This window comes from Lepisosteus oculatus, chromosome 3 (genome assembly GCF_040954835.1).
Source record: "Lepisosteus oculatus isolate fLepOcu1 chromosome 3, fLepOcu1.hap2, whole genome shotgun sequence".
Classification (NCBI taxonomy): Eukaryota; Metazoa; Chordata; class Actinopteri; order Semionotiformes; family Lepisosteidae; genus Lepisosteus; species Lepisosteus oculatus.
In genome coordinates this window covers 66,671,306-66,689,856 of record NC_090698.1, presented here as the reverse complement: position 1 = coordinate 66,689,856, position 18,551 = coordinate 66,671,306, and the positions used below count along the sequence as shown (strand labels likewise).

Below are 18,551 nucleotides of genomic sequence, written 5' to 3'. Positions count from 1 at the left end.
GACAGTACAATTTTGGCTTATATGTGTGTGTGGTGGTGTAGGAGTACAGTGGTTGTGGGTACAGGAGGATGTTAGGAGAGATCATAATAAGGTGGAAGGGAGTGGACAGGTCAAAGCATCCAGGTCAGCGTGCAATTCCAGCCAAAGACCAGTCTTCAGCGCTGTGCAAGCCTGAGACTACAGCACAGAGAGACACGCAGCTCTCGCTCCAGGGACAACTGATAACTGATGGCTGAACTCTAAAATTGCGTCAGTGTTTCTGGGACTCTTACAGCATGGTTTTAGCTCTATCAAGATCTATCAAACACTGAAGTCAAACTTCAGGGGAAAATGTCTTTTGTACATGAAACGTGTTAAGGTTAATTCTTAAAACTGAGGTATGGTACTAAACTATTTTTCATAAAAACCTATTTAATAATTAATTTAGTGCTCCACTTTTAGAAATTCACAAGATTTGTCAAAAGCTGAGCTATGGGTGACTTGTGAATACCATTCTCCCAAATCCATTTAATGTACCTCATGCAAAATCATTTCTTTTTTTTCCCCCACAACACGTGGTGCAGAATTTTGTAAGCCTCCGTCAGGAGCTTTTATGCGGCAGATCCAGGTGATATTCCAGATACATTCTGGGCCTTCAGAGAAGATTCTGCACTGCCAGGCAGAAGGAAGTGATCCTTTTGACTCTTGGCTGGAGCAGACTACTGAGTGACTGAGCGGATTTATTCAGAATGAACAGTGAAACATGAACCAGAGGGCACTAATGGAAACTACTCAGTTAAAACTGAGAAAAGGAGGCACTTCTCTACCCACAGGGTTGTGTGAGTACTGGAACGAGATACTGTACAAAGCCATGAAGTCGACTTGCTGTCTTTCAAAAACAGCTGGATGAGGATCAGATATCTACGGTTCTCACTACCACCAGGGCTAGAGGGGTCGAACGGCCTCCTCTTGTTTGCCAGCTTTCATTTGCTCTTCCGAGACCTCAGGGATGACATACCCATCCTGTCGGCGGGGAAGGGGGGCTCCTGGCTCTTCTCTGTCTGTGGCCGGGGGACCGGGGCCGGGGTGGTGAGCAGGGAGTGCACTGGCGAGCGGCGGTCCGAGGGCCGGCCCCGCGGTGAGGAGGTGTAGCGCGGAGTGGCGGACAGGAGGGACAGCTCAAACCCTGCGGTCAACAGGGCCGGCGCCAGCCCGTTTTTATCAGGGTTAAACAAATTCCGTAACGCACACTAAAACAAATGACATAGGTGAGATCCACTAAAAAAAGGGAAAGTCTACCATAATTTATAGTTTTGTGCATTCTCTAATGCGAGTCACACCATCAATATGAAACGGAAACAAGACCACTTCATTTTTGTGTTGAAAACTGGCAAATTTCAATAAGGTGTTCTTATCAGGGTTCCTTCTAACGCACACTGAAGATTCTAATTGACTCATTACTGTCTGACGTCTGACCCTTTTACACAGCTGGGTGTTTTACTGGAGCAACTTAAGTGAAGTACAACACCAATGTCTCAGCTGGGATTTGAACCCACAACTTTTCCAATACAAATCCAGAATTCAGAATACTACACTTGGCTCCACATTGCCGATTCGTTTCGGAAGCTGTTTCCCCTCTGGAGCAGCTATTAAGCGTGGCCGATGGAAATACAAGGTGAAACTACATGGTAGTATTTATAACACACACTGGGCATCTTTTAGATTCAAAATTACCTACCAGAAAACACAGCACACATAAGAGAGATTCGTTGTTGTTTTTTTGTGCAAAAAGGAAACAGAGAAGCAGTGCCAAGCATGCCGAGCACCTGAGCTGTAACACTTACCCTGGGAAGCCAGGGAGCTGGGCAGATTTCCTTCGTGGAGATCGGCAGTGTGTAATGTTAGTGGCTCCCTGCAGGGAGCACATGAGGCACAGACCACAATGAAGGTGGCAAGCAGCATGGGAGACGTGGACTGAAAAGCAGCCGTGGTTAGGCAAAGCAAGCCACACATTCATGGGAGCGCTAAACTTGCAGATGGGTTTCTGAAGCCACAGCACTGCACGACTGGCCCAGATACGTCAGCAGCCCATAAGCCACAATTCAAGCTCAAAAAGCCATCTTCAGGTTCACGTCTGGTGCATTTCTTTTACACTTGCCATTCAACGAGCTACCGCGAAATTTACTAGCTTCAAAATGGCAGCTCCAAGAAGTGGTCAAGAAAAGCTCACACCTAAGGTTTTTTTTTAAGCCTGAAAGTATGGAGTAACAATGCATAAGGACCTAGACTAAGAGAATATTTTATAGATAAACTTCTGAAAGTGCTTATCCCCGTCAGCGCGATCATCTGCAGTAATAACTGTGGTTTTGCTCACAGAATTAAGCTGAAGTACTCTAACTGCCTAAAAAGGTCAAATGCCTCTGTATATTTTGTGATACTAGTGATACTGCTGTGTTTTTGTTGTATATTACAAGGTTCACGGTCAAATCCTTAACAAATTACAGGACAGTATCCGATTGCTTCATGTAATGAAAAAGTAATTCATTAGTCACCTTACAGCTGTATCTTATAAGCTAACCAAAGCTGGAGATACACACAGGGACAATTTAAGAGACACCAATTAACATAGCTTGCATGATCTGGGGGTTCTAGCATGTGAAATAATTTAGTTTTTTATTATAGTCTTTGTAAATAGTCAGTTTTGGGATTTGTCTGGCCATTCTAATAGAGGAGTTTCCTTTGTCTGGTTGAGACAGCCTCTTACCTGCTGCTTATGCTATCTCTATTCAGTGTGCTGTTGGCACTGTTGTCTTTCGTCACCTCACTCCTACAAGACAGGCACCATCTCATGTCACTTATGAAAGTACTTAGTTTTTCTATGAAAACAGAAGAGAAAATGTCTTAGGCAGACATTGCTTTTATGTCATCTATCCCTTTGTTTGACATTATGAATAACTGTTGACAAAATGGTGTACCACCAATACAAACCCTCTTAAACAGCTGTGAATTCAATTGTAAACCATCATTTTATGCGTTGTGAAAAAAAGGAATTTACTGCTGTACTGTGGGATGACACAAGAATTACCAGAGAAGAGCTGTAAGGCTAGGGAAACTCTTACAGTGCTGGGGTGCGTGGTTGTTCTGGCTCACACTTCCTCCTCCTGCCAAGGGCAGAGGGGCTGATGTCGTCTTCAATCACACTCCTCAGCTCCTTCACCAGAGCCTTCAGCTCCTGGGTGGGGTTCTCCTGAAGGACTGTGCTCTTGGGCTGCACGTGAAACGATAAAGACGCAGTGTATTTTACATGCGTTAGGAGCCCCATCCAAGGACACCGATGTGAAGGGGTGAAAATGGTTTGCTCTCGTGCACCAATGTTTAGATTTTGTTAACTTGGAAGAGATGTTACGTACTGTAGATGTGATAAGAAAACGCCGTCACAGTGATCATTAAGCATGCTCAGGTAGTGACGGACAAAAACCTGAAATGAACATTCCCAAATGTGATCTTCAATCAAGCTCCCTGTGAAACAGGCCCTCTTGATTGAAGGTCACTAAGTCAGTGCGCCTTTCTCCAAAAGCACATAATATGACAAAGGGATTCCAGATATACAACTGAAATGACATCCCAAGCGACATAATAATAAGGAGATTTGATGTGTGATCTCAGGTCTTACACAGTTGAAAGCGGTAATGTTCCCTGAACCCCAGACGTACCGCAGGGAGGTGCCCGGAGCTCTGCTGGGGGGCTGGAAAGGGGCAGCTGTGGGACGGGGGCCTCTGCTGACCGCCAGCGGCTCTGAAGTTTGGTCCCTGGAGCTCCTTTATGGCAAGTGGATCGATTGCAGAAAACAGTCATCAGATCAACATCGGGGAAAGACAGCGACGCGATTCGCAAATGCGATGAAGGCGTTTTTTAAGGGCTCATCGGGTTTAATTCTTACGATCCCCAACGGAATCGTAGCGTAGAGAGGAAACCGGACGCCCTGGTACCTTCACATCCAGAGCGTACTGAAGCTTCAGGCGCGTGACCTCTTGTTCCTGTCGCTGGACTAAATCTTGGCATTCGGAAAATCTCTCGGAGAGCTGCGAGAGACAAAGTTAGCAAGGCCCGTGAAGTGAACTGAACCTCTTTTTGAGGCATAAATAAATTTTAAAAAAATAAGTTGTGCTGGGTATGAGGGATTGGGTGATTTTTTTATTTGCAGGAGTACGGAACGTCATGGGGCGAGATCATGGAAACAGGATTACCACATGCTTGTTGCTGTAGAACTCAAGTTCAATTCAATTCAATTTATTTGTATATAGCGCCTTTCACAACAAGGTTACCCCGAGGCGCTTAACAAAGCAAGTGACCATTCATGTTGTGAATTGTGAAAGTGCCGAGTCCAGGGCGAGATTTCGGCTACCGTGTCCAGAGCCGCCTCCAGTTTGGTGACTTTGTCCTTCAGCTCCCTCTCGAGGAACCTCAGGGTCTCCACCTCTGTCACCAGTCTGTTCTTCTCCGAAGTCACTGCTGCCAGGTCCTGGGACAGACGCCTGCTTTCTGATGCCTGGTAGCGTTTCTCCTGCGTGTGAAAGTCTTGGTGGTGAATGCAGCAAGATATTGCAATCAAACTCTGAACAAAGATGCAACAAAAATACTTTCCCTCACGCAGAGGAAACAGAATGTCAGAGGATAATGAGGCACAAAAAAATCATAGCAGAATGCATCCGTGTTTGAACACAGGGATGTTTGCATTTCCAATGATATTTACACCCGTCTCTTCATGTGCTCCTGTACTTTGATCTGAACTATACATGGGACTGTATTCTCATGTATCCTTGTGTATAGGATACACAAGATCCTATGTTATGTATTTTATTCAAACCATATTGTTACAGCTGTAGGTAACTACTGAAGTGTCCTAAGAATCTAGATATAATGGGTAACACCTCTTTGTGTCAAGCTTCAAAACAAACAGATGTTTGACTGAAATGTAGGGGATCAAGATTCGGTGATCAAAGCAATCAAAACTTTAACTGTAGTTTAGCTGAGTAAATAACGGTCAGGATAAACAATTAAGTGTCAATCAACAGTTCGGAAAGACACCATGTAAGAGGATGGCAAAGCAGAGTCAAGAGTATAGGAAGAGACAAGAAAGAGAGTGTGAGAGCTCCTTATTCCAGATCACCTAGGAAGACCAGATTAGTGGTAAATACTCAAACCTCGTTAAGAGAGCTTGCTTATCTGTGGCTGATTTCCTGTCTAAAGAATCCCTCAATTACAATTAGTGGGTGCATTTGTAGAATTCGGAGATACAGTAGGTTCCCATTTTGTGGAATCAGTGTTTACAGCGAGAGATTTAACCACAGGTTGTATTAGTTGTATTCTATTTAGTCTAGAAGGCACTTTATCTTTATCTCACTTTATCTAGAAGGCACTTTTAGCCTTTGTAGCCTTTGTGTGTCATTTAGTGTGTGTGTACTGTCACTGTTAATAAACACTTGTTTAACCAAGTGTGCCTGAATTATTACTTTTTACCAAAGCTGTTCCAGAGAACTCATGTGTCTCTAATTATACCATCATCTTAGGTATTTTCTTGGCAAAATAATGTACAAATTGAGGGTTATGATGATTTATTTTACTTATTGATTGCTCTGCTTATTTTCTGATTTTCTCCATTTCCGTAACCCCCTATTCATAAAACATGTTTCTGAATGTCATTCGCTATTAACCCAGCCCATTAAACTAAGATCTGCTCAGATGTACAAAAAAATGAAAATGCCCTCTCACTTTAAGGGAAAATTGGGAACGGCCACTTTTTCATTTCTGTGCTCCCATTTGTACGGTGAGCCGCCAATCAACTTGTCTTTACAGCTACCAGCATGGGTGAGGTGAGGGCTGTACGTTCTTTCCTCCCAACGGTGCCATCGTCAGAGCCATCTGCCATTTTTCACACTGCCAGTCTCACACCTTACCTGGGCCAAGTTCTCCAGGGTCTCCTCCAGGAAGTGGATCCTGCTCTGCAGGGCATCAATCTGACCCCGTTTGGCTGTGATCTGCCTCTGCATCCCCATAGCAACTTTCATTCCTGTGAAAATGGGCCAGGACAGCACACATCACTGACAGACGCTAGCCAAGGAACTTCGACAAAGGAATCCCACAAGGGGCGATACCTGCTCTCTCACTGCGGTGGAATTTCAACAGTGTATTTTACTCAAGGTAAAATGTATGATCAAAATCTGCAGTAGCGCCATGGGATACCAAACTGGGCTACCAAATTATATATATATCATATAAATATAATCTAAATATTTTTATTTAATAAGAGAGATGGACTAGAATGGAAGGAGATATTACATATCATGTAATCCAAAAGTTGTGAACAGACATTTTTTTAGATTTTTGGTTTGTCTGAAAGATATGACAAATGAATACTCAATGAACCATGAATTTGAGAGAAAGGATAACGTTCTGTCCACCTGTTCCTTGAAAGACAACTCATTCTAAGTTAAGGTCTGGAGAAGGGGTGTGATTGGAAAGGCCGCATTGGAAACCAGTAACCAAAAACAGCACCAGATACAAACATCCTCCATTATCAGAATGTCCCACATTTTTCTTCTCAATAAACGAAAGGTATCTTTTTTTCCCGGCTGGCATGCAATAATAAATCTTTTGGGTATGTCTGCAGTTTGGTGGGAAAGCTGAAACGAGTCTGGAGAGCAGGCTATTAATAAACCGTCTTCATGCTTGCATATGACTTCTCTCACCACTGACCTTTACCAGTGTGGGGCAGAGAGGCCACAGCTAAAAAAGGACAGATAAGTACTGTATGTACTGTAAACCAGAATAGAAGCCAAAGCATGACCTGATGCTGGCACAAGACCAGGAGAGCTGTCACTGAGGCCTGCAGTGACAGAGCAGTTAGGGATCACACAGCTGCATGCACATTAAGGTACAGTATGTATTACTACTGTATGTATAGTACTGTATATTTACTATATAAGATTCAGTACTGAACCTCAAGAGACAGTGGGGGAAAAACAGAATACCCAATAAGACAAAATCACAAATTGGACAGAAATCTAGCTGGATGCAGACAGCTCAAGATAAAAAAAAACCATTGTGAACACATTTTCCATGATCAAAAAAGATTTATACAAGCAAATAAGCAGGCCCTAAAACAAGCCCAAACACGCACACTTTTCAACCTGTGTGTGCCTTTTAATAACAGACAGACTGACGGCACATCTGCTGTGTGTGTTCTCGGAAAATGGCTGAACAGTGAGAAGAAGTGTGAGCCGCACCGCAGGCACTGTGCAAGAGCTCCTCGGAGGGACGTACCGTGGCCATCAGCCCCTTCCAGGGCCCTGAGGGTGTTTGTGGTCTGCTGCAAGTCGCTCCTGGTGGCTAGCAGCTGGGCTTTCAGCTTAGCCGCCATGTTCTCCATTTCCTCACTCTTACTGCTGAAGGTCTTCTTCAGGGACTCATGCTCCTCTGGAAGGAAGCACAGGCCACTACTTCATCTCTTCAGCACAGGGCGCTGACGTGATACGTCACAATTCCCCCCCCGAAAAAAGTTTCATTACCAAATCACAGACATACTGTACTGTATTTCGAAAGTACACGAATATCTGTCATGTGTAAACCTGGTCCTACAGTCATCTAAATCAGACTGTAATTTAAATAAGAATTTCAGAGTATCCCTCAATTCACATATCAGCCTTCCCACAGGCATTAAATACTTTATTCCTGATTCATTGCCACCAGGAATTCTTTATGAAATGTTTCAAGAATTTGTCCAAAATTAAAAACCATTTTTATGTGGGAAATATGTCTTCTGCTGTTTCTCATATATTTCATTGTCCATCAGCATCTGTGCCCTCTTTAGCAATGGTTTAATATAAGCAAGGACATATGTTTTTCCAGAGTAAGACAATCATTAGCTCCAGAAAACAGCTTAAAATACTTAAATATATAGAAAATATTTTCTTTGTGGACCAGTCAAAGATTTTTGTCTCCAGAGCAATATCACGGAGGGCTATCAATGCAATACTTTTTTCTGTCTCTTTTTAAGATTTAAAATTAAAAAGAACTGCAAAACTGTAAAAAGAACTTCTTAGAAGTGTAAGACAATAATGCAGGTCTCACTGCACAACTAAATTACATTTAGCATCATACTGTACTTGCGCCTAGTAGGAACACAGTACTAGCACAGTACAAGGATCTTGAGGAGTTATACAGTGCCTTGCGAAAGTATTTGGCCCCCTTGAACTTTTCAACCTTTTGCCACATTTCAGGCTTCAAACATAAAGATATAAATTTTTTATTTTATGTGAAGAATCACCAACAAGCGGGACACAATTGTGAAGTAGAACGAAATCTATTGGATTTTTGAAACTTTTTTAACTAATAAAAAAATGAAAAGTGGGGCGTGCAAAATTATTCGGCCCCCTTGCGTTAATACTTTGTAGAGCCACCTTTTGCTGCGATTACAGCTGCAAGTCGCTTGGGGTATGTCTCTATCAGTTTTGCACATCGAGAGACTGAAGTTCTTGCCCATTCTTCCTTGCAAAACAGCTCGAGCTCAGTGAGGTTGGATGGAGAGCGTTTGTGAACAGCAGTTTTCAGCTCTTTCCACAGATTCTCGATTGGATTCAGGTCTGGACTTTGACTTGACCATTCAAACACCTGGATACGTTTATTTGTGAACCATTCCTTTGTAGATATTGCTGTATGTTTGGGATCATTGTCTTGTTGGAAGATAAATCTCCGTCCCAGTTTCAGGTCTTTTGCAGACTCCAACAGGTTTTCATCCAGAATGGTCCTGTATTTGGGTGCATCCATCTTCCCCTCAATTTTAACCATCTTCCCTGTCCCTGCTGAAGAAAAGCAGGCCCAAACCATGATGCTGCCACCATCATGTTTGACAGTGGGGATGGTGTGTTGAGGGTGATGAGCTGTGTTGCTTTTACGCCAAACATATCGTTTTGCATTGTGGCCAAAAAGTTCGATTTTGGTTTCATCTGACCAGAGCACCTTCTTCCACATGTTTGGGGTGTCTCCCAGGTGGCTTGTGGCAAACTTTAGACGAGACTTTTTATGGATATCTTTGAGAAATGGCTTTCTTCTTGCCACTCTTCCATAAAGGCCAGATTTGTGCAGTGTAAGACTGATTGTTGTCCTATGGACAGACTCTCCCACCTCAGCTGTAGTTCTCTGCAGTTCATCCAGAGTGATCATGGGCCTCTTGGCTGCATGTCTGATCAGTCTTCTCCTTGTCTGAGCTGAAAGTTTAGAGGGACGGCCAGGTCTTGGTAGATTTGCAGTGGTCTGATACTCCTTCCATTTCAAGATGATCGTTTGCACAGTGCTCCTTGGGATGTTTGAAGCTTGGGAAATCTTTTTGTATCCAAATCCGGCTTTAAACTTCTCCACAACAGTATTACGGACCTGCCTGGTGTGTTCCTTGGTCTTCATGATGCTCTCTGCGCTTTCAACAGAACCTTGAGACTATCACAGAGCAGGTGCATTTATACAGAGACTTGATTACACACAGGTGGATTCTATTTATCACCATCAGTCATTTAGGACAACATTGGATCATTCAGAGATCCTCGCTGAACTTCTGGAGTGAGTTTGCTGCACTGAAAGTAAAGGGGCCGAATAATTTTGCACGCCCCACTTTTCATTTTTTTATTAGTTAAAAAAGTTTCAAAAATCCAATAGATTTCGTTCCACTTCACAATTGTGTCCCACTTGTTGGTGATTCTTCACATAAAATAAAAAAATTATATTTTTATGTTTGAAGCCTGAAATGTGGCAAAAGGTTGAAAAGTTCAAGGGGGCCGAATACTTTCGCAAGGCACTGTACAGTATATCTTGTTCCTTCTGACAGTGTATTGCTTAAGGAACGATATTGAGAGAAGAGAAGCAGCTCATGATAGAACACATGACTTTTGCTTTAATTGAGAAGCAGGATTGTGCAGGTTTCAGAGGAAGGAAATGATGTTATTGCCTACAACTGTTGTTCAGATAAATTACGCTGATCTTTCCAACAGTCTTTCGTAACCTTTTCTTTAATTAGAAAATAGGCTCGAGAGAAATACATACAAGGCCAACAAATTGTTTTGGATACAGTATGTTTTTCTTCAATGAAAAACTCAAATTATTACACATAATAAGTAAGAATATTTAAACGTAGCACTCAATTACAATTAATGCGTGAGGAATTATACAAATGTTAGTGGGGACTGTGTTCACAGTGCAGTACTGGCTATTACTGCATGGACTGGTGACAGTTCACATAGCACTGTGTTAGTTCACAGTGCAAGGCACAGAGCAGACAGGACTGTGTGTGAGTGGACTGTGTGGGGGATAGACCACACAGCACTGTGTGTGAGTGGAATGTGTGGGGGAAAGTGCAGACAGTACTGTGTGTATTAGTGGACAGTAAGGGAAAGTGCAGACAGTAATGTGTGTATTAGTGGACAGTAAGGGAAAGTGCAGACAGTACTGTGTGTATTAGTGGACAGTAAGGGAAAGTGCAGACAGTACTGTGTGTATTAGTGGACAGTAGGGGAAAGTGCAGACAGTACTGTGTGTATTAGTGGACAGTAGGGGAAAGTGCAGACAGTACTGTGTGTATTAGTGGACAGTAGGGGAAAGTGCAGACAGTACTGTGTGTATTAGTGGACAGTAAGGGAAAGTGCAGACAGTACTGTGTGTATTAGTGGACAGTAAGGGAAAGTGCAGACAGTACTGTGTGTATTAGTGGACAGTAAGGGAAAGTGCAGACAGTAATGTGTGTATTAGTGGACAGTAGGGGAAAGTGCAGACAGTACTGTGTGTATTAGTGGACAGTAGGGGAAAGTGCAGACAGTACTGTGTGTATTAGTGGACAGTAGGGGAAAGTGCAGACAGTACTGTGTGTATTAGTGGACAGTAAGGGAAAGTGCAGACAGTACTGTGTGTATTAGTGGACAGTAAGGGAAAGTGCAGACAGTACTGTGTGTATTAGTGGACAGTAAGGGAAAGTGCAGACAGTACTGTGTGTATTAGTGGACAGTAGGGGAAAGTGCAGACAGTACTGTGTGTATTAGTGGACAGTAAGGGAAAGTGCAGACAGTACTGTGTGTATTAGTGGACAGTAGGGGAAAGTGCAGACAGTACTGTGTGTATTAGTGGACAGTAGGGGAAAGTGCAGACAGTACTGTGTGTATTAGTGGACAGTAAGGGAAAGTGCAGACAGTAATGTGTGTAATAGTGGACAGTAGGGGAAAGTGCAGACAGTACTGTGTGTATTAGTGGACAGTAGGGGAAAGTGCAGACAGTACTGTGTGTATTAGTGGACAGTAGGGGAAAGTGCAGACAGTACTGTGTGTATTAGTGGACAGTAGGGGAAAGTGCAGACAGTACTGTGTGTATTAGTGGACAGTAAGGGAAAGTGCAGACAGTACTGTGTGTATTAGTGGACAGTAAGGGAAAGTGCAGACAGTAATGTGTGTATTAGTGGACAGTAAGGGAAAGTGCAGACAGTACTGTGTGTATTAGTGGACAGTGTGGGGAAAGTGCAGACAGTAATGTGTGTAATAGTGGACAGTAAGGGAAAGTGCAGACAGTAATGTGTGTATTAGTGGACAGTAAGGGAAAGTGCAGACAGTACTGTGTGTATTAGTGGACAGTAAGGGAAAGTGCAGACAGTAATGTGTGTATTAGTGGACAGTAAGGGAAAGTGCAGACAGTACTGTGTGTATTAGTGGACAGTAAGGGAAAGTGCAGACAGTACTGTGTGTATTAGTGGACAGTAAGGGAAAGTGCAGACAGTAATGTGTGTATTAGTGGACAGTAAGGGAAAGTGCAGACAGTACTGTGTGTATTAGTGGACAGTAAGGGAAAGTGCAGACAGTACTGTGTGTATTAGTGGACAGTGTGGGGAAAAGTGCAGACGGCAATTTAGCACTATCTGTGAGTGACAGTGATCAGGAACAGTCACTGTGAATGTGCAAGGAGTGTGAGAGACAGTGTGGGAGGGCATTAATGTCTATTAGTGGATAACAGGGGAGACAATGCAGACATCCGTACCTGTGAGGCTGACCAGCTGTATGCGCTGCACCTCCAGGTCTGCAGTGAGCTGCTGCTTCTCCAGTGTGAGCTCTTTCATACAGCAGGCCTTCTCTGACAGCACACTCAGCAGCTGCACCTGCTCCTGCTCCAGTTCACTCAGCCTATGGTCCCTCTTCGCACAGACAGCCTGAGCACAGAGAGCACAAAACGACAGCTCTGTCACCTCCGCAACACGCACGGCTCAAAGGGCTTCAAACTGTTGTGCCTTCAAGGCCACCTCCCTTCTTGGTTTGCTCACCAAAGAAGCAAATAACTGTTTTTCAAGCTACAGGCGTTTTTAGAAACAAAGTACATTCCTGAACCTTTGTGGCGTCAGCAGCTGGCTGTCCTCGTGGTACAGAATTGTAAACAAATCAAACGTGGTCCAAATCTAACTGGCATGCTGGGAAGAAGAGTTTTAAAGTTATGAGCCTACGGTGATATGCATCCTTTTCCAAAATCCTACTCTATATTCTTTTCTTTTTGCTGCGACCTACAACTCAACTGCCTTTTTTAACAATCTCTGAAAAGAATCTACCCACTACAACCGAACTGATTGCCTGTAGCGTGTTGCACTTCTGTTTTATTTATGAAAGCTGGAAATGCACAACTACGAGCCTTATGAGTATCTACACACATGGACCAAATCTACTCAATACTCCACGGAAACCTAAAAAATGATCAGCCCTGACAAGCCCCGACCTTCAGCTGCTGGATGTCTAGTTTGTGTCCGTTGAGCTCGTTGAGCAGCTGCACCCTCTCGCTGTGCAGTTTCTCCGTGTTGCGGCTGTGCTGGCCGGCTATCTGCGTGACGCTCTCCATCTGCTGCCGCAGCATGTCCGCCATCGTCTCCCTCTCGCCCAGCTTCAGCCTCAGGGCCTCCGCCTCCGCCTGCGAAGCCCGCAGGCTGGCCCCGGTCCCCTCCAGCCGGGCCCTGCTCCGCTGCAGCTCCCCCTCCCTTTCCGCCAGCAGCAGTTGCAGCTTCTTCCTGTCCAGCTCGGTCTCCCCCAGCGCCCTGGTCCGCTCCTCCAGCACTGCCCTGTCACTCTTCAGTTCCTCCCCGGCCTGGCGCAGCAGGTCCTTGGTGACCTCCAGTTCCTTGCACAGGTTGGCCGCCTCCTCCGTCTTCTCATTCTTACCCTGTTCTGCTTTCAGCTGTTTGGGAAAAAAAAAAAAAAACCCAAGGAAATGAACAGTATTCACACAAGGTGGGTTTTCAAACGTGGACAAGAAGTTTAAAAAGCATGTTGTTAAATATTACCCCATTCTTCATTACATATTCCAAGTCATATTCAATCTGAGCCAAATAAAATGAGCAGGTTTAGTTAAGCAAAAGAGGCGACCACAGGCTGAACTCACCTGGCGTTCTACCTGCACCAGCACTCCTCCTTCAGAGACCAAATACTGCACCTCTATTCTCTCAGTGAGCTCCCTGAATGCGATTTATCACTCAATTTGAGCCAAATCAAATTAACAGGTTTTCAAACGTGGACTAGAGAAGACGTTTAAAAAGCATGTTGTTAAATATTACCCCATTCTTCATTACATATTCCGAGGCATATTCAATCTGAGCCAAATAAAATGAGCAGGTTTCGTTAAGCAAAAGAGGCGACCACAGGCTGAACTCACCTGGCGTTCCACCTGCACCCGGCACTCCTCAAATACTGCCAAATACTGACCAAATACTGCACCTCTATTCTCTCAGTGAGCTCCCTGAATGCGATTTATCACTCAATTTGAGCCAAAATCAAATTAACAGGTTTAATTAGCCCACAGAGCAGCATTAAGTAAAACGGAGGTGACCACAGGCTGAACTCACCTGGCGTTCCACTTGCACCCGGCACTCCTCCTTCAGAGACTTGACTAAGGCCTCCAGACGCTGCACCTCCATGCTCCTCTCGTCCAGCTCCCGCCGCAGGCTGTCGATGGCGATGCTGTTCCCCGTGTCGCGGTCCCACAGACGCTTGTTCTGCTCCCTCTCCAGGTTCAGCTCCTCCTGGGCCTTGTGTAAGTTAGCCTGCAAAGTTAACACCCACGTCATCGCTTAACCACAGCATTTAAGGAATGTTTTTAAATCCTTAAAAAAATCAAAATTAAAATTTAAGGGATCTGCATTAAAAAAAAAGTATTCTCCAGAGTCATTATCACTTGTTTGCATTTCCTGGTTTGTATTATTATTCTCATGTGCTAAAATGAGGGAGACATGCTATGAACAGAGTGTGAGCTGCATTTTGATTTTATCAGCAGTGGGGTTTGAAGCACACAGAACAGGGCTCTGAAGGAAACATGGGACCAGGCGATGTAATTCACAAGCCTCCCCAGCGCGGCGAAGGAGTAAGAAACTACATGAACAAGGAGATCCACGCACCATCAGCTGGCAGAGCTGTGAATCGAGGTCCCCAGACTCCTGGCTGTATTGATCTCTTTCACACTGGGCAGCCTCGGCCTCTGAGCAAGCCAAAATCAATTTCTTCTCCAGGCTCTCCACCTGCCGCAGGGCATGTCAGAGGTCACGACACCATCACCAAGATCACAGGCAGGCAAAGTGCATTACGATGGATACAGTACATACACACACATCATCTGCCATGGAAAACGAGACCCGCCATTCACTTGTTTTTAAAGCATTTGTTGCAGTCTATAACTGTATTCAGATACATGAGAAACATTGGGAAACATACCAACAAAATCTTTCCTTGTTTACAGTATTAAATGCATGCCTTTGCAAAATTACTTTTGACCAGCCTGAAAAATACATAAAAAATAATGGAGGGAACATTGATCATTCATCAAAAGGACAGCTGGTAGCTGCTGTCAGGAGAAAAGTGACGTCTTTGTGTAAACTTTACAGATGACTCCACATCACACCATTACAGTTTATATTTTGCAAGGTGGGACTTTTAATTTCAGATCTCTAAATTCTGAGATGTAAGCTTTTGGATCATTAAAGATAAAACCGATTCTCCAGCTGCGGCACCTAGATGTTGAAGTTTAACTTACAAACTTCAAACTTAATCCATTTTACCAACAGACAGGGTATAGCAGCAGCTGTAAAGGTGTGTAAAGACTGTTAAGACTCAGGAAAAAAAACACAAGGTAAAGATGATCCTTTCTAACTATTAAGTACAGCTTTCATTTCCACACGTATATTCCCCCCCCCAAGAGTATTATTTTTGGCATTCCTCTATCCCCCTTTTCAGAATGGCAGAGATGAGCATAAAGGACGCTGCAGGGCAACAGCTGTGCAAAACTAAAAATACAAGCAGGCCACTCGTCCAGATAATGAATGATGTAGACAAGCATGTTCCGATCACTCCAGAAAACCTATCCCATTGGGATCCGCTGGCCAGGGCTGGGCTCCAGCCAATCCCTTCCTGCCAGACCACCGCCCACCACGATCAGTGTCACATTCCTTGGTCTCACGGCTTCAGCTGCATTCTTACATGACACCATCTTTCTCCTTCTATCTCTGGGAGAAGAGGGACTCCCTCACATGATCTAAGATGGTTAAACAGGCTTCTGTTCGCACTTCCATATTAGTATCATTCTTTTGTCACTTGATTCTGTGTAGAATTTAAGCAGATCACATACAAGCCCAATTTCACGGATGACTCTGGCTTCCATTTAAATGTGACAGGTATACAAGCTCTTCGTCAAGTGTTTTTACGAAAGCTCCCTTGCGAACAAATTTTTCGACCGATTTTATAACATACATTGTCCGTCCACCCATTTTCCAACCACTTCCTCCAACTCAGGGTTGGTGGTGGGGTAGGGGGATTCGGAGCCTATCCCAGCAGGCAATGGGAGCACGACAGGATACACCCTGGACGGGACTCCACTCCATCGAAGGGCACACACACACACACTCACAGGAGAGCCAATTTTCCCAGAAGCCAACTAAGCTGCCAGTTTAGATTGTGGGAGGAAACCCATGCAAAATTCACATTCCCCGCAGAGAGCACCCCAGGAATTTAATCCAGGGCCTCAGCACTGCGAGACAGCAATGCTAAACACTGTGCCACCGTGACGCACATAATATATATTTTGGGAAAACACTGAACTAGAAAACGCTACACACTAAATTAAAGAGATGGAGCAGAGAAGGTTGTATGCCAGAGACATTAAGTGTGTTTTATCCTCTGTATAGTCCTAATGTCAATGTGTCTGATGGCCTCAGTTGCAGACTAGAGATCACACCAGGCACATAACCAAACAAGTGTGAGGATCACAACCTTTACAGTAAAAAGCAAGTTTAACTTTGTTTGGTCTTCTCCATGTAAAGTGTGTCAAGGACTGTGTTCTTGGCTTTTAAAGGCATAAACGTTTACTTAAAAATAAGAAGTTTTAGGAAATTAAGTTTTCCAGGTGCATCAGGAGAAAATGAGACGCACATCACTACCTCAACACCAGGATCCAGCAATGTTATATAATGCAACACAATCATATTTCAAAACATCCATCACTTTTTAGTAAATCATATTTACATGTGGTGGCACAGCATTTTCTGTTAATAGCAAACGAACAAAGAAATTGTCGCAGGGCAAAAGGTGATTCAAGTGCAGTAACAGAGGTAGACTTGCTCTTTTGTTTTCAACTTCGCCCATTCTGGAGAACCGAAATGCAGGCAACAGAAAAGTTAGTTCTCCCACCAGCAGTTTTCAGTCTGCTCTGCAAATATTTAAGAGACACAGAAAAGGCACACACACAGACAAACTATTGTTTGTGTAACAATCTGCTACTGTGAAGTGGTGGACTTATTCACAACGTCCGCAAAATCTCATAGTATGGGTCCTAAACTAAAGCAGCATTTTCATAAATGACAACAGGAGTCGATACTGGTAGATACCGAGTTACCCAATATCAGCATTTGGTACCAGTCAATCCCGAAGATCAATACTTGTGCTTCTGCTTTAAACCACCCACAGAGTTTCAGGTCAACCCACAGTGTTGAGTTGGTTTAGCAGTATCAGCAGCAAATGTTCACGTTTTGTGTTCTCTTTTGTTGCCACGCACACAATTAGTCTGCACGACTGACTGATCTGCGTTTTGTGTTCCGGGGGGCCGTAAACAAACCTTGTCTTCATACATCCTTTTGGCTTCCCGCAGCTCGGAGCGCAGGTGGGAGACTGTGGACTCCAGGTCAGTGACCTGACGGAGGTACATCGTGCTCTGGTTTGCAGCCTGCTCTCTAGAAGGAACACAGGAGGCATGTTCAGGACTACTGTCCTGCATTGGCAACAGCTGGGTGAGAATTCATACAACAGTTAATTACTAGCAATAAGAACTCAGATTGGTTACATTGCCTGCCTAGGTCTTCCTTAGGTTTTTTAGACTTAATAAAAGCAAGTCTTGGTAAATCAGTCAAGATTTTAACTGCTTTCTATGGAGTTATGGGGTATTAAAGCATGGAAGGAGTCCCAGATTTGAGCCTTGCTGCTCCTCACAACATCCAATAGGACAATCAGTGATCAGGAAGAAGTGCCTCTGCTTACTGTACAATGTCCATTTGCCTCTGGATGCTTGTGGCTTGACAGCGAGCACTACCCAGCTTCTCAGACAATGCTGCCACCTCCTGTTCATGGCTGAGAATGAGCTGCTCCATTCTGGGGAAAAAAAGACGAACCCACTGAAAACAGCAACTGATATGTTTGGGGCCCATTTTCTCCAAAGAGAAAATCTGAATGAACTTGAGATTCCAAGCACAACTGGTAGTGCTGCCTGTCTGATTATTAAAGTGCTTGAAAAAATCATGACGAAAACAGCAAGGTAGGTTAAACATGGAAAAACACACTTAACACACTTGGCCACAGAGTCTTGATCTTCACTATGTGTTGTGTCTTCCAAGGTGGATGGAGTTTTTTCTCATCACTTCATTCAACTATCATTGAGGATATTAGTTTTTTTAATCTTTCCGAACTTCTCTTTATGAGTTCTGAAACATTTGTACATCCGTTCACAAATTCACACCTTTCACTCCACAAGCACACTGACAGGTGTTACCGTTCTTGGTGCTGCTTCAAAATCAGGTCTGCTTTGAGCTGCCCCTCTCGTTTCTCGGCCTCCAACTGCTCTGCCACCTGCCAGTGAACAAGTTTTCATGGAAATATCAAATCCCCACTGAAATAAATTGATATAATTCATTTACAACGCCTGCAAACGACACTTCCCCTAAAAAGTGAGTTACCCAGAAATAACTCGCTCCAGTTCTACTACAGTGATTTTCTCTTCAGTCTGTGTTCTCTGCTTGGCCGACTATTGTATTCCCACAGTTTGCACATATCTATCAACACCATGTGTCTATCTGTCACTCATAACAGCATCACTGCTTTCATAATTTGAGGGAGAGCTGTCAGGATTCTGGTTTAGCTAATAAATGAGTCAAGCTCAAGTCAGGTTCACCTGCAAGGAATGGCAAGGACCAGAAAGAAGTAGCTTAACATGAGGATGCAGAAGTTCATGTCTGGAGAGTTTTAATTGATGAAGTGTGA

General features: G+C 43.9%; 1 protein-coding gene across 1 annotated transcript in view; it reads right to left on the bottom strand.

Moving 5' to 3' along the window:
- Positions 1-18,551, bottom strand: part of LOC102692592 (coiled-coil domain-containing protein 158) — a 29,990-nt gene that overhangs the window by 2,651 nt on the left and 8,788 nt on the right. The window contains exons 8-23 of the mRNA XM_015363664.2: positions 18,064-18,140; positions 17,556-17,666; positions 17,137-17,251; positions 14,432-14,551; positions 13,883-14,080; positions 12,766-13,218; positions 12,043-12,211; positions 7,303-7,455; positions 5,937-6,049; positions 4,385-4,543; positions 3,969-4,061; positions 3,693-3,797; positions 3,099-3,247; positions 2,744-2,806; positions 1,824-1,891; positions 998-1,165 (exon numbers count right to left, since the gene is read on the bottom strand). Coding sequence (XP_015219150.2) covers positions 998-1,165; positions 1,824-1,891; positions 2,744-2,806; positions 3,099-3,247; positions 3,693-3,797; positions 3,969-4,061; positions 4,385-4,543; positions 5,937-6,049; positions 7,303-7,455; positions 12,043-12,211; positions 12,766-13,218; positions 13,883-14,080; positions 14,432-14,551; positions 17,137-17,251; positions 17,556-17,666; positions 18,064-18,140 — 2,314 coding nt within the window. The remainder of the gene's footprint in view (positions 1-997; positions 1,166-1,823; positions 1,892-2,743; positions 2,807-3,098; positions 3,248-3,692; positions 3,798-3,968; positions 4,062-4,384; positions 4,544-5,936; positions 6,050-7,302; positions 7,456-12,042; positions 12,212-12,765; positions 13,219-13,882; positions 14,081-14,431; positions 14,552-17,136; positions 17,252-17,555; positions 17,667-18,063; positions 18,141-18,551) is intronic.